This window comes from Podarcis bocagei (genome assembly GCF_964188305.1).
Source record: "Podarcis bocagei genome assembly, chromosome: 6".
In the NCBI taxonomy this organism is placed as follows: Eukaryota; Metazoa; Chordata; class Lepidosauria; order Squamata; family Lacertidae; genus Podarcis; species Podarcis bocagei.
The window spans coordinates 25,726,870-25,742,796 of NC_138130.1; the positions used below are offsets into that span (position 1 = coordinate 25,726,870).

At 41.0% G+C, this 15,927-nt stretch overlaps 1 protein-coding gene across 3 annotated transcripts in view; it reads right to left on the reverse strand.

Annotated features, from left to right (window-relative positions):
* The window catches only part of EFNB2 (ephrin B2), a 57,262-nt gene that overhangs the window by 22,927 nt on the left and 18,408 nt on the right, over window positions 1-15,927 (reverse strand). For all 3 annotated transcript variants that reach the window (XM_081198601.1, XM_081198600.1, XM_081198602.1), the window contains exon 2: window positions 4,957-5,240. In XM_081198601.1, coding sequence (XP_081054727.1) covers window positions 4,957-5,240 — 284 coding nt within the window. The remainder of the gene's footprint in view (window positions 1-4,956; window positions 5,241-15,927) is intronic.

The window sequence follows — 15,927 nt, forward strand, 5'->3', positions numbered from 1 at the left end:
AGTCCAGCAACATCTAGAGACTAAAGCAGGCATCCCCAATCTTCAGCCCTCCAGATGTTTTGGACTACAGTTCCCATCATCCCTGACCACTGGTCCTGTTAGCTAGGGATCATGGGAGTTGTAGGCCAAAACATCTGGAGGGCCGCAGGTTGGGGATGCCTGGACTAAAGGCTGGGCTGGACAAATGACTATTTTAATCTCTGCCAGAAAAATGGTATGTAAGTAGTGAGTCATTAATTTAAATAAAAGGGAACAAGAATAGGGAATCAGAACTACTCTAGTACCTCGGCTGAAAGATTTTGGCTCTCCCCAATTGTGAACTAGTGTTGGCAGTTCCATCGGGCTAACTGAACAGTTTCTATCCCAGCTAGGCGACATAAGCACTGTAACTTTATGAACTGATCCTTAAGCTCCCCCCAACTCTTCTCCACCTCCCACCCCATTTTTCCTTACGTGTTGTATCTTTTAGAGCAGTGTTCCCCAACCTTGGGCCTCCAGCTGTTTTTGGACTACAACTCCCATAATCCCTAGCTAGCAAGACCAGTGGTCAGGGATGATGGGAACTGTAGTCCAAAAACAGCTGGAGGCCCAAGGTTGGGGAACACTGTTTTAGAGTCTAAGCGTGATGGCAAGGACTGTGACTTATGCTCATCTTTACTATTCTGAGAGGGGTTTTTTGGATAAAGAATGGGACAATTAAAAAAAGAGAGAGCAGATTTCAAAATAACCCTCCACCTCGACTGCAATTTGTATTGTGATGGAAGAGCTGCCCAGTTTTCAGGCTGGTGGAAAGTTGAGCAGGAAATGACCTCTGCTTCTTTCTTCCTTGGCCCCTGATTAGCTCAAGGTCCCAGAGGAATTCTGTGCTTCCTGTTCCCAGGTTCTCTTCCATTGGAAGGGAGACAGGCATCACAACAAGAGAAAGGGCCTCCATGAAAACAATAATTAATGAGATAAACTATCCTAAAGTAAAGACTAATTCTGTCCCGATTTAAGATGATGATGATGATGATGAAAGGTTGATTCCATGCACAAGCAACTGAGATATGCTTTCAACAGCTATTTATGTTTGGATATGGTCTTTTATCCCATGTTTGTGGGGTTTTTCTCGCATCTGAATTACACCACAGGTGGAGCAGAGGCGTCAAGCCACAGAATGGGCTTGGAAGCAGACTGAATTAAGGTAAATTAGTCTGAACAGGTTCTGTGAACATCTGAGCAAGTTAAGTAGTCACTCCTACTCAATAAATGTGAAGAGGAAGGAACAACACACAAATTCCATTACTCATCCTCATTCCTGTCTTTCTTCTAATCTAGTGTCCACATCCTTTTTCTCCAAAGAATGAACAAGTGGTGGGGAAGCCACATTTCCCTCAGAAGCTCCCAGCATTACTTCGCTTCAGCCACATGTTTGTATCTGATGCCTACAAATAATTACTTCAGGTATTTGTCGGATAAAGAAAGCTTTTGCAAACTAATTCTCTGGCTGAAAATTGTATTCATTAAAAATACAAAAAAAGTTGTTGCTTTTGTTCATAATAGGTTTGGGGCTTTTTTTTCCTCAAGGGAAAAGAGCTGAAGCTCAGTGACAGAGCGTGAGCACCACATGAGGAAGGCCCCAGTGTCTAGATGAACCAATTATTTGACTCTCTTGCAAGACAGCCTCCTATCTTTCTTCCTAAGGGGAAGCAGTACCTGCTGTTCCCCAGTCACATACCCTTCGTGGCAAGAACAATTATGGCTGACAATCCAAATATTACAAGTCCTATTCTTGGTGCTAATACAGGATCATAACTGGACATCTGGAGGAGTTGAGAAATGGAGGAAACTTCTACCATGTTGGTGTCCTGTTTTTGTGAAGAAAATATATGCCTCGCTAAGTTTCAGCTTTGATCACAGGTGATCTGAAACCAGACCTTTAAGGCACCACCAACCAATCATGCATAACGTCCTGTCAGGACGTTCCTATTTCAAGTAACATGTCTTCCTGAGGCATTATGATAAATCTCATACCATATCCAAGGCACCAGGCTGAAGGGACAGTGAATTCTGTAACCCCTAAAGAATGTCCTAATCCTCCCGGAAATGTAATGTCTATTATACCTTATTGCCATAATGAAATAATTATACAAAAATGAAGAAAATGAGTCCTACTTATGGATTTACTCTGAGGGATTACTGACACAGATACGACAAAGCTGACAGTCTACCATGAAGTTCCGTTTGTGTCCATAACTCTCAAGTCATAATTAAAATGGTGCCATTTATGTCACAGTTGGCCTACTGTGGAGAATTAATCCCCCCAGCATTAGATAACTGAAATATTTCATCCTCAGAACCAGCTATTTGAGCAGACAGACGTTTTTATGTTGCACTTTTTCATCAGGCCTACTGGCAACTGTCTCTGCTTTCGGCGCTGCACTTCTCACTCAAGCAAAATAGAAATTCCCTTGCGCGTTTCTGCAAAAAGTCACAGGCAACAGCAGGGAGCCCTTCTGCATTTCTACCCACCAAGACAGTGCAGCGCATTTTTACAACATAATCTTACAACCCAGCAAATTGCATTTTTAAATATTCCACAATCGTTATTTCATCAACTCTCTGATTGCTGCAGGTTTTAATTACACTGAAGTTGCTGCGACTATTTTCCTGTTTCTTATTTATAAATGAATCTACTGGAAACAAGGAGAATGACTGTAACTTTGAAATAGCTATTTACTTTCATTGCTATTCCCCATGCCCAATTTTCTCTATTTTTCAGTTATTATAAATATTTGAAGTGTTCAGATTTCTAGGACCCACAGCCTCTAAGCTCAGCCTCTGCTCTGAAATGCTGGCAATAGCAACCTGCCTACCAGACCAATCTCAGGTGTTCCACTATAACAGTTATTTGCCATACGCAGTGGCGTAGCGTGGGGGGTGCAGGGGGGCTGGCCGCACCGGGCACAACATCTGGGGGTTAGGGTTAGGGGGCGCAAATCCACGGGTTAGGGGGCGCAAATTACTTGCCTTGCCCCGGGTGCTGACAACCCATGCTACGCCACTGGCCATATGGCTTTCCCCAGGCAAAGGCTGGCAGAGAGGCAGCTACGCACCATTCTAATCAGGGCCGAATTTAGGTTTGATGAGGCTTTAAAACATGGGTAGGCAAACTAAGGCCCGGGGCCCAGATCTGGCCTAATCGCCTTCTAAATCCAGCCCGCGGATGGTCCAGGAATCAGAGTGTTCTTACATGAGTAGACTGTGTCCCTTTATTTAAAATGCATCTCTGGGTTATTTGTGGGGCCTGCCTGGTGTTTTTACATGAGTAGAATGTGTCCTTTTATTTAAAATGTATCTTTGGGTTATTTGTGGGGCATAGGAATTCGTTCATGATAATTTTTTCAAAATATAGTCCAGCCTCCCACAAGGTCCGAGGGACAGTGGACCAGCCCCCTGCTGAAAAAGTTTGCTGACCCCTGCCCTAAGCTGCTGGAGGTAATGGGGCCCTTTAGATGTCCAGCTGTCCTTTGTCAACAACAAATTGTCGCTGTTTTTTGTATTGAATATATGCTGAACTGAAATACAATTAAGAAGTATATTAATAGTGAAATAATTTAATATTAGATAACAGGTACAACAGCTTGACCTACATTCAACTGTGCTGCACTGCAATGTGCAGCTGAATGCTACATGTTTCCATGCAACCAGTCCATGCAGAATGTAGGCATCCTATATGAAGAAATGAGCAAACCAGTGATATCTTAGGGAGCAGGCTAGCAGGCGGGATCCATTACTTACATCATAGGAGCCTACAAAACACTGTTGCTGTATGTAGGTTTTATTTTATTTGTTTTTTTATCTTATTTTTTTCCTTTAATTTTTTTGGGGGCCCCCAAGAGAGTGGGGCCCTAAGCTATAGCTTGTTTAGCTTATATGTAACTCTGGCACTGATTCTAACCCTAACAGACATCAACAGAGAAGGACTGTTAAGACTGCACTCAAAGATAAGGCCATAATTCAGAGCTTTGTTTAACTTTCACTATGGGTCCTGCAAACAAAACAATAGAGTGGGGAAATGAGAGCACATTGGTGCTGTAATTCGGTGCCCACCTATCTGGTAATGTCCTACTGATATCAGTGAATTAACCTTCAAGTAAGTGTACATTTCAATTTTTAGCTATTTCCAACTGCATCTTAAATGAATATTCGCTTTTTTAAAAAGAAAAGGTAAGCCAGCTTGCTAGGACTTATCCTGAAAGGCAAGGCATGCATAAAGAAAAAGAAGGCTTTAAGTCTCCAGTTTCTCTGAAGCTTTGGAGACGGAACACTTAAGATTATGCAAATAGAAACCAAACCCACTTTTTTATATAAATGATCAATTTGTGAATTATCTACCAAGGTGATATTTTAGAAACTTCTTTTTTTTTCCTACCCAGAAAGATTACTTCACATCTTGAGCTATTTCTCCTACTTCCCCCTTCTTCTATTTGCTTAAAATTAGGATTTACAAAACTGTAGTATATTATACTTAATTATTGCTGTTCACCATTCAATGCGCAGTGATTGACATACCATATTTCAGAGGGGCGATACTTAACATTAAAAAATAATAACATACATACATAATGTGTACTCTAGGCTTTGGGTAAATGCAGAACTGCTGTTTCTGGCGGTGCCTTACCCCTCTATACATTGGTTGGAACCAGATTAAGATGCCCGTGTTTTCCATAAATTGCATTATGAGCATCGCTACCACAATTACACAGCTCACATCTATGAAAACCTGGAACCTTTTCTTTAATAAATAAAAAAAGCTCTAAAGCAGCAGGGAGTTGGTTAATAATAAGCTGCCATGAAAATACTTTAAAGAAAACAATATAAATCCTTTAAGCTTCTTACTTGATTGAATACAATGAATAAATTAAGAAGCAGCAAGGCAGAAGGAAAAGGAAACAAAAGTCATTGTTCACTTACATATGATGTAATAATCTTTGTTTCTCTGAAATTCCAGTCCCCAGAGGTTAGGGCTGAATTCTTGAAACTTGATGGTAAACTTAACATCTTGATCAGGCTTGGCACAGTTGAGCAGAGGTGTGTTGTCCTTTTTAATAGTGCAACTATCTGCTTGGTCTTTATCAACCATATAGACCTTATAGTATTCATACTGGCCACTAGTTTTAGAGTCCACCTTCGGGCATATAATATCCAGTTTGTCTCCGATCTTTGGGTATAGTACCAGTCCTTGTCCAGGATGGAATCTAAAAAGAATCAGGGGGAAAAGAGAAAATGTCAAGATAAAAGATCTTGCCAGAAACATATTTTGAAAAGGGGGCAGAAAAGGGAACAAAATACAGCTTGAAAACTGGGGAAAAAACCACATCTAAGTTGCTAAAGGAAATGAATGGGACAGGAGCTACAGGCCACAAGACCTCTATTTCACACACAAACCCCACTTTTTAAGGCTGCGCACACCTTAGCGGCTTAAATTCCCCCCTGCTGCATTTCAAGTTGCATTTGCACATTGCTGTGCACACCACAAATGTCTTCACCCAGTGTACATTTCCTGATTAGTTGGCCCTGCCCTGCAACACCCCCCCCCCATCAACTCCTGTTCATGACGCTGTCATCTGCACATGCTCTTGTCATCTGTGCACACACAACAGTTGTCCCAAATGTGCACACCTCAGCGTAGTTGCAAAGTGAATGTGCCTTATGTTTTCAACTAAGAAGGAAGCCCGTTGAGGGGAAAAACATCAAACAGCAGCATTTCTGAAGAAACCACAGGGTAGACATGGATTGTGGATTGTCGCACATGGATATGTGCGTATGGCTTCAAAACCAGCAGTGGGAGTCCACTGGAACCAGACTACACAGTGATGGGTACACAGCCTAAATTAAAATAACAGAGGTAAAAAGCAAACATCATTTGAAATGAGAAGGAAATGTTCTTGGAAGCGGGAAATTTCAGTTGGCGGGTATTAAGTATCCTGTTACCTGGATTGCCAGTAGTACAAGTGAAAAGGATCTAGGGGTCTTAGTACACCACAATTTTAGCATGAGTCAACAGTGTGATGCAGCAGAGGCAAAAAAAAAAGAAGCAAAAAAACCCAGAAGTATAATATCCAGATCAAGGGAAATAACAGTCCCACTCTATTCTGCCTTGATCAGACCGCACCTGGAGTCCGGTGTTCATTTCTAGGCACCACAAGGATGTTGACAAGCTGAAACGTGTGCAGAGCATGGTGACCAAGATGATCAAAGGCCTGGAAACCAAGTCTTATGAGGAATGGTTGAGGGAATTGGGTATGTTTAACCTGGTAAAGGGGAGACATGATAACCATATTCACATGGAGGATGAAGCAAGCTTCTTTTCTTCTGCACTGGAGGCTAGGACCCGAACCAATGGATTCAGGTTATGAGAAAGGAGATTCCACCTAAACATCAGGAAGAACTTCTTGACAGCAAGAGCTGTTGGGACAGTGGAATGGACTCCCATGAAAGATAGTGGACTCTCCTTCAAAGAGGCTTTAAAGCAGAAGTTGGATGGTTTACTTCAGATTCCTTGCATTGCAGGGGTTTGGGCTAGAGGACCCTCGCAGTCCCTTACACCTCTACAATTCCATGATGTTAGCCTTGCTCACAGAAGCAATCACCCTAGAAAGCTTGTTAAAGTTACGTTTCTCCAATGCGACGTAACCCTCATAATGGCGTAGGTGGGGTTTATGTTGCTTTTCAGTGATATCACAGGCACTGTCTAGGGCAGATGCTGCTGCTGAAGCTAAGCAGGTCTGGGTCTGGTGAGTGCCTGGATGGGAGACTGCCTGGGAAGCCATTCATGAGCTGCATGATTTAAGGAAGGTATGTGATAAATGTGCTAGATAATTAAATGTTACACAGAGCAATTTGAACTGTAACAGAGGCATTGGCTGGCCCCTTCCTAGCCTACCATATGGACAGGCAATGAACCAACAGTTACTTCAGCTTCCAGGCAAGGGATACACATCTGACCTCCTTTTGTCCACAATACCTCCCTCTGCTTGCTGATCCTTTAGAAGGCTTCCAACTCATCTCCTTCCCTCACTCCTTTCGTTAAAAAAAAAAGGAAAGGAAAGCTTTGCCTTCCCTTAAAACTAGGGCAGGTCTACGTAAACCATTAAAGTGTGCACTGTCTGGTATCAGATGGTTATCTGAAATATTTCAGATTCCTGATCGAGTTGGCTACTTCAGTCAAGTAACCGTCTTCATTTTAATGTGGTGCCTTAAACAAAATAAACGTATTAAAATAATTGCTTGTAATATTGATTCAACCGCAAAATGAAGACACGCTCTCGTAAGCAACAAAGGCCACTGCAATCTTTCTCCCCCACCCCCACGCCTGGATGCATGTGTTCCAATTAATGCCTGGAAGCTGCTCTTTAGAGCTATGGATACAATATCCCCCTAATACCTACAGCTGAAAGCCTCCTTTCCCTCTTCCTAAATCTTTCCTGTCAGCCATATTGCTGCAGAGATCTTCCTTAATAGAAAATGCCTCTGAAGACTGAAAGGAATGGCTTCCTAAGGAATGGCCCTATCCAACAGCTAGCATTAAAACGCAGAGCAATCTTTCTCCCTCATATACACAAACATACAAACATTTGTGCTTGCTCCATTATGAAAGCTTAATAATTAAACCAGAGGTTCCTGTTATCTTGCACTTGATTAAATATGCCTATCAATAACTTGCCCCAGCCTTCCCTGACCCTCCCATGCTCGCCGATGGGAGTTGTGGCCTACAATATATGGATGGCACCAGGTTGGGAAAGACTGCCTTAGGATACCCTCCAACATTTCTCTGATGAAAGCAAGTACCATATGTCCTAAGGGAAAGCAGGACATTCCTGGATCAAATCAGAAACCAGGACGGCTTCTGTAAATCCGGGACTGTCCCTGGAAAACAGGGACACTTGAACTGTGCCTTAGCATGCACATAAAAAGGTGCATGCAAAGAAGATGGTGACGATGGTTCAGAGACTCTTAATTGTGAGTTTGTGAGCTAGAAATGGATCTCAGCTTGCCTAAAAACTGTTAAAAGGTTGCAGAGATCACCGTTTTGTTTTATTTTTGCATCTTCACCCAAAAACAATCTGTCTGTGCAATCCTGTGCATGCTTCCTTGGAATTAAGTCCCACCAAGTTAAAGCGGGCTTGCTCTCTCTCTCTCTCTCTCTTTTCAGATGATCTTTATTGAATTTTTAGTTACATACTATACATGCACATACATTATGTTTCACATTTGTTCTTGCTCTCCCGAGCTGACTTCCCTCCTTCCTTCTTCCAGCTTTTTTATGTCGTCTTTAATTTAAAAGATCAAAAGGGGATTGCTCTCAGGTAAGGAGGCTTACAATTGCCCCTGGAATGGCGGAGTCATCCAAAAAGTCATTCAAAAAGAACACAGCCTGATAGTCAATAAATATATTGTAAATGTATTCTTTAAAAGATACATGAAGAAAAATGTGTGGGTGTTTATTGTTTCCTTAAGTCACTTGCTCTGCAGCCATTTTACTTCAAAAACTACATATTAATTTACAAGGCACGGGATTATAGAGGCAAAAAGAGGCTGTCCAGATATTTATGAGGAAGCTTAGAAATAAGAAAGCTATGTAAACTCCAATTTAATAGGGCAGAAAGTTTAGGTACTTTGTGAAGGTAGAAAGGCTTGGCTGTTAATGATTTTAGTGATTTTTTTGTTGACAGGCTTTTACAACGGGTCTTATGGATGTATCATTCTGAGTTTAGCTCCCACAAGACCTCAAATGTATTGTATTTTTAATTGATCTGTCCCATTCATTCACTTATCTTTAGTATTCCTTTTCTCTCTCTTGCTTTTCAGGTAGCCTTGAGCTGTTTTGGAAAGGCAGAGTGTAAGCGTTTTACAATAAGCCATCAGTAAATATTTTAAATGATTTTACTGTCTTAACTGGAATGACCACAACTTCTGATTCACCTTAAAGCAAGGCTTAATTGATTTATGGACTGTGGCATTAAATATTCTGTGACGTTTTGCATTCATGAAGCAGAGGCTGCTGATGTACTTGTGCCACCATCTGTGTGGGACATACAGTCTTTAGAGATTTTACATATCCACAATCCAGTCAGATTCCCTGACAACACTTTGAAAAAGGTGAAGGTGGCAGTGCTTTAGCTACCGTATTTTTCGCTCTATAAGACGCACCAGACCACAAGACCCACCTAGTTTTTGGAGGAGGAAAACAAGAAAAAAATATTCTGAATCTCAGAAGGCAGAACAGCAAGAGGGATCGCTGCGCAGTGAAAGCGGCAATCCCTCTTGCTGTTCTGGCTTCTGGGATAGCTACGCAGCCTGCATTCGCTCCATAAGACACACACACATTTCCCCTTACTTTTTAGGAGGGAAAAAGTGAGTCTTATAGAGCAAAAAATACGGTAACTTTAAAAACTTTGGTTCAAACAGAACTGTAACTAATACACAAGAGCAAAAGTCTCACCAAACCCACACCTGCTGCCAAACCAATGATGGCAAGGCCACGTCCTCTAAAGAGTTCAGTTGAAAGCTGCACAGGAAGGGCAGTTTCATTATGTCTGCAGCTGTTGGGTTATCTTGCAGAGCAAAGGTATGAGATGCAAAGCACCAAATCCAAATGCAAAACCCTAGAGCTCTAATGCAAAACCTCCAGCCGTTTCACTGTTCATTCTCACCGCAAATTTACATTCAAACAAGAACCCCGTTGAAACTGAGCAGGGTACAAACAAGCAAATGGTGCGCTGTTAATCACGTGTACATAGATGCAAGATAAGGGGAGACAGAGAACGTATTACTTTTAGGGCTGGCGTACAGAACCAGATGGAGCTGATGAACAAAATTGGTTTTAATCTCCCTTTGTCTGCCTTATTTGCCCTTCTCGTGGCTCCTGCAACAGAAAATATGGAGCTGCATATGGCTGCTAGGAAGCATTCCAGCAGCCAAGAGGTACAGACTGATGGCACCCTTTGCCAACGCGTAGCCAGCTTCTATACCGAAGCACTGGGGCAAGCGATTTGAACATGAAATACACAAGCTTCAGAAACAGATGTCAAGTTGTTTTCATTCCTTTTTTAAAAAGAAAAAGAAAAAAGAAAAACCTCCTTGTTGTTGTTTTTACTCCCCAAATGTGAGTCTGAATGGTGACATTTCAAACATAAGATGCTCGCTCATTATAAATGAAATGCAGTGATGCTTAGAATATGAAAAGAGGACAACAGGCATGTGTACAAAATATATTCAGTCCATGATTCCAAATGCATTTCAAACGTGCAAAAGCTGTTCTTCAGGGAAGAGGTACAGTGGTACCTGGGGTATATACGCTTCAGGTTACAGACTCCGCTAACCCAGAAATAGTACCCCGGGTTAAGAACTTTGCTTCAGGATGAGAACAGAAATTGCGCAGCAGCGGCGCAGCGGCAGCGGGAGGCCCCATTAGCTAAAGTGGTGCTTCAGGTTAAGAACAGTTTCAGGTTAAGAACGGACCACCAGAACAAATTAAGTACTTAACCTGAGGTACCACTGTATTTATTTTAAGAAAATCTTTGAAAACCTGAAAAACCTGTTTGCCAGAAATTATTTAACGGAGGAATCCATTGCTTGGGAGTTCCATCTGGTGGAAGAACACCAGGCACCTTGGTCACACAGATGATATAACGTATGAAATAGGAAGTCCATGTGAGATCCATTTCATATGCTATATAGTGGTACCACGGGTTAAGTACTTAATTCATTCCGGAGGTCCGTTTTTAACCTGAAACTGTTCTTAACCTGAAGCACCACTTTAGCTAATGGGGCCTCCTGCTGCGCCGCCGGAGCACGATTTCTGTTCTCATCCTGAAGCAAAGTTCTTAACCTGAGGTATTATTTCTGGGTTAGTAGAGTCTGTAACCTGAAGCGTTTGCAACCTGAGGTACCACTGTATTACCTGTGTGTGGTAAAAGAGTGTGGGAAGGCTGTTCCTCTACCGTGTCAGGATGCCAAGTAACATACATTTTTTTAATAAGATATTTATTAAGATTTTTTTACGATATTACAATACAAAATGAAAAAGAAAAGAAAAAATACAAAATAAAAATGATTAAAAACCACTCCATTTTTCTATTACTTATTTTCCTTAGCTTGTTTCCCGGACCTCCTCATACCTCCCTTTTTTGTATTCCAGTTCAGTTTGTTGGCTCAGCAAATCCTTACCCTCTTTGTTTATCCCAATCTTTGGTCTTAACATAGTAACATTAGATTTTTCCCTATTAACAACCCATTTTTCATATTCCCTTAAAGCATTACAGCTGGAAACCACTTAATTTCTATCCAACATCATTCTAAAATTCATTAATTTTACAATATTTCTGTAGATTGTCTTTAAATTTCTTCCAATCTTCTTCCACCGACTCTTCTCCCTGGTCTCGGATTCTGCCAGTCATTTCTGCCAGTTCCATATAGTCCATCAGCTTCATCTGCCATTCTTCCAGAGTGGGTAAATCTTGTGTCTTCCAGTACTTTGCAATGAGTATTCTTGCTGCTGTTGTAGCGTACATAAAAAAAGTTCTATCCTTCTTTGGCACCAATTGGCCGACTATGCCCAGGAGAAAGGCCTCTGGTTTCTTCAAGAAGGTATATTTAAATACCTTTTTCAGTTCATTATATATCATTTCCCAGAAAGCCTTAATCCTTGGGCACGTCCACCAAAGGTGAAAGAATGTACCTTCAGTTTCTTTACATTTCCAACATTTATTATCGGGCAAATGATAGATTTTTGCAAGCTTGACTGGGGTCATGTACCACCTGTAAATAATTTTCATAATATTCTCTCTCAAGGCATTACATGCCGTAAACTTCATACCTGTGGTCCACAACTGTTCCCAGTCAGCAAACATAATGTTATGTCCAACATCTTGTGCCCATTTAATCATAGCAGATTTCACCGTTTCATCCTGAGTATTCCATTTCAACAGCAAGTTATACATTTTTGACAAAATCTTAGTTTTGGGTTCTAGCAGTTCTGTTTCTAATTTTGATTTTTCCACCTGGAAACCAATTTTCTTGTCCAAATTATATGTCTCCATTATCTGATAATAATGAAGCCAGTCTCGCACTTTGTTTTTTAATTTCTCAAAACTCTGCAATTTCAATCTATCTCCATCTTGTTCCAAAATTTCCCAATATTTCGGCCATTTGGCCTCCATATTGAGCTTTTTCAGAGCTTTTGCTTCCATCGATGACAACCACCTTGGAGTTTTATTTTCCAATAAGTCCTTGTATCTTATCCAGACATTAAACAATGCTTTCCTGACAATGTGATTTTTAAATGCTTTATGTGCGCCAAGTAATATACATATTATGACAAACATGAAATAGCAGGAAACAACTTATGTGTATCATTTGCTACAGGAGTATGAAGACTTCCAATACACTACAGTTGTTGCATCTGTACATGCCTCAACTCTTCTGTAATCTCTCTTCCCAAATGACATTTTTAAAAAAATCCCCAACTATTTAGGTGTACTCTGCCTCTCCCAGTGTTTTCTAGTTCCCATGGTTACTGAACTTCCTTCTTTATGCATTTTTATGAAATACTTCATTGCCAAGGCAATCCCAGACAGATAGGGCTGGGCGATATCTGGTTTTCAACATTGTGATATATCACCCGCTAAACATCACGATACACTGGCATGTCACAATGTCTGAAATAAGGATGGAGGTATAGAGAGGCATTGGCTGGCTTCACGGTTTTTCCTGCATTGTGGTTTTTTTTCCATCTCACACACACACAAACACACACAAACACAATATCATGTTTTGGACTTCAAATCTGTTTTGGATGACATATCGCCCAGCCCTAATCCCAGAGCAGGTTACATTAAAATCAATAGAAAATAAACATTAATACAAAATAAAACAGACAAAGCTAAAACTAGCCAGATTAACGACGATTCATCAGGCTCCCACACAGTATATACACAAAGCATCAAATCTGGTGACAGTAATAATAATGCAACAAAACAACAACACCACAAACTGGCTTATAAGTATAAAACCAAATTTACTAGAATAATAACTAGAATAAACGTTTATTGCACATGTAACTTGTACATTTATCCACTCTATGTTTACAGTATCTCCAGGCTTTGTTTTGCACATGGGACCTTAGTATGTTTGTTGCTTGAACGGTTACAAGTCTATCTCTATTCTAGTTATTATTCTAGTAAATTTGGTTTTATACCTATAAACCAGTTTGTGGTGTTGTTGTTTTGTTGCATTATTGCCACACACAGTGCCTGCCCCCCCCCACAATAAGCCAGGTGCAACCTGAATCAGCTACAAAACTACCGTCCAACCTCAATCACCAGCCTACTTTACTCTGAGAGTATTTTCACACATGGGACTAGAAGTGTGTTTTCACTTGAGAATACAGAGCAGTATTAATACTGGCTACAAATATACACATCCTATTTCAAGATGCCTTCTTGACCCCACATTAACACAATCATGTGGGTATACAAGCAAGGCCAGCAGAGCTCGAGGATACTTTTATCATCATATGTGAAAAATATTACCATGTCACTCTCCTAGTCCTCCCACAAGAGTTCCGTGCAGCAGTACTTTGCACTCAAGGGTCTTCATAAGCCCATTTTGCTAGGTGGAAATTGACAACCGAACTGACACTATGCAGGGTCTTCCAACATCAAGACACTGAAATGAACTGGGCCTAATAGTTTACATCCAAGAGGTTGCAACTGATAGAGAGTGTTTAGTAAACCACCTCTTGTTTACTTGCTAAATGTAAGAAAGGAAAAACATTTCTTTAAATGCACATTGCAGGACAATATATTTACAGTGGTGCCTCAGGTTACATACGCTTCAGGTTACAGACACTCCGCTAACACAGAAATAGTGCTTCAGGTTAAGAACTTTGCTTCAGGATGAGAACAGAAATCGTGCTCTGGCAGCGCGGCGGCAGAAGGAGGCCTCATTAGCTAAAGTGGTGCTTCAGGTTAAGAACAGTTTCAGGTTAAGTACGGACCTCCGGAACGAATTAAGTACTTAACCTGAGGTACCACTTTATTGTAAAAACATGAGGAGAGGCTAAATCTTCATGCAATACTTTTAACACATGAATTTGAGCCTAGAGACTGGCAGCAATGCAGCAAGCTTAATGATCTTCCCACTGCAACACTATCATTTGCTGAGAGCTTTTCCCAAATGAAAAACTATATACAGAATCTTGTCCCGCCTGCACTACTCTCATATAGCCAAGCCTGTTTTACGTTGGGTATCTAAGATTTAAACAAATGTGAATTGGGAGGTATGTAGTTCACTCATCATTTACTGGGGGGGTGGCAGGGACAGCCTGTTTTAGCTGAAAATGATGAGTTATGAATGGTACTTTTACAAATGACCTCCTTACATAGTAACATCACAACTATTTTCATTTTATTATTTATTATTTTTGCAATATTGTGCTGAGCAATTACTGGAATGCTGTAAGTACTTGTCGCACTAGAGAGCTTTCTTCCATTTGCTAAATCAATTTCAGCTCCCACAAAGAACCAGCTAATGCGCAGCAGTGTCTTTTTTATTTTTTGGTCTACTAAATGAAAAAAAAATGCTTTATGGATATGATGAATATTCTATTTTAGAATTGCATTATCACCCTGCTAACTTTTTTTTAAAGCCATATGAATCTTGTCAACTGCTGTGGACTCATGCCACCATCAGAAAACCACCAATCGACACAGCAGGAAGCTGCATTCCCCAGAATTCACTGCTGAACATCACACTATAATATTGTATTTGCCTGCTCTGCAGGTGGGGATAGGGAATCATACCTACATATGCATACAGTATACTTTTTTTGCCCTTATGTGCACAGATACGTATACATATACATTCATAGTACAGTGGTACCTCGGGTTAAGTACTTAATTCGTTCTGGAGGTTTGTTCTTAACCTGAAATTGTTCTTAACCTGAAGCACCACTTTAGCTAATGGGACCTCCCGCTGCCACCACGCCGCCGGAGCACGATTTCTGTTCTCATCCTGAAGCAAAGTTCTTAACCTGAGGTACTATTTCTGGGTTAGCAGAGTCTGTAACCTGAAGCGTATGTAACCTGAAGCGTATGTAACCCGAGGTACCACTGTACACCTTTAGTAAAATCATGGGCATGTCCTTATAGAGATGAATTGGCCCCACAGAATGAGCAGATGGAAAAAGTAATTAGTAAATGGAGGGCAATTAGATGCTCATTCCTACCACTTCTTGATGAATCATGCATGCACCTCTGGCCAAGAGCCCAACACTTGACTCCTTGACCCCACTCCACATTTTACTTCTCCACATCTCATGTCAGCCCCAACTCTCAACGTTCTCCCCCTCTTTTGTGTGTGTGTGGGGGGGGGGGAGGACATAGTTTCCATAGGAATACAGTGCTGGAAGTACAGCACACATAAGAGAAACTGTTAACTGAAGCTCTTTGCAAAAGCACTTTGTCAGACATGTGTATGTACGGAAGAGTTCTGGCCGTTTGCAAAAAGAGGGGGAAAATAAAAGGGCAAAGCAACTTCAGACAGGAGCTGAAGTACCATTCCCCGCCACTGCATTTATTGTTAAAATTGGTAAGTCTTTTGCAAACACACATCCACTACACTTAAAAACCACTAAATGCAGAAAAGTATCCCCTAAAATAACTAACCAATGAATAACTGAGATAACAAATTGAGAGTAAAATGAGTATCTGCAATAAAAAAAAGCAGATCCCCACTCTTCAAAAAGATAGCATTTTCTGGATAGCACTTTACTGCCCCCTTTTGCACTTGTAACATTAGAACAGGTTTGAGCATGAATGCACTGTTCTAAATACCAGCAAGATAACAAGAGGGCAACAGTGCTGTAGGTTCACACAGCAA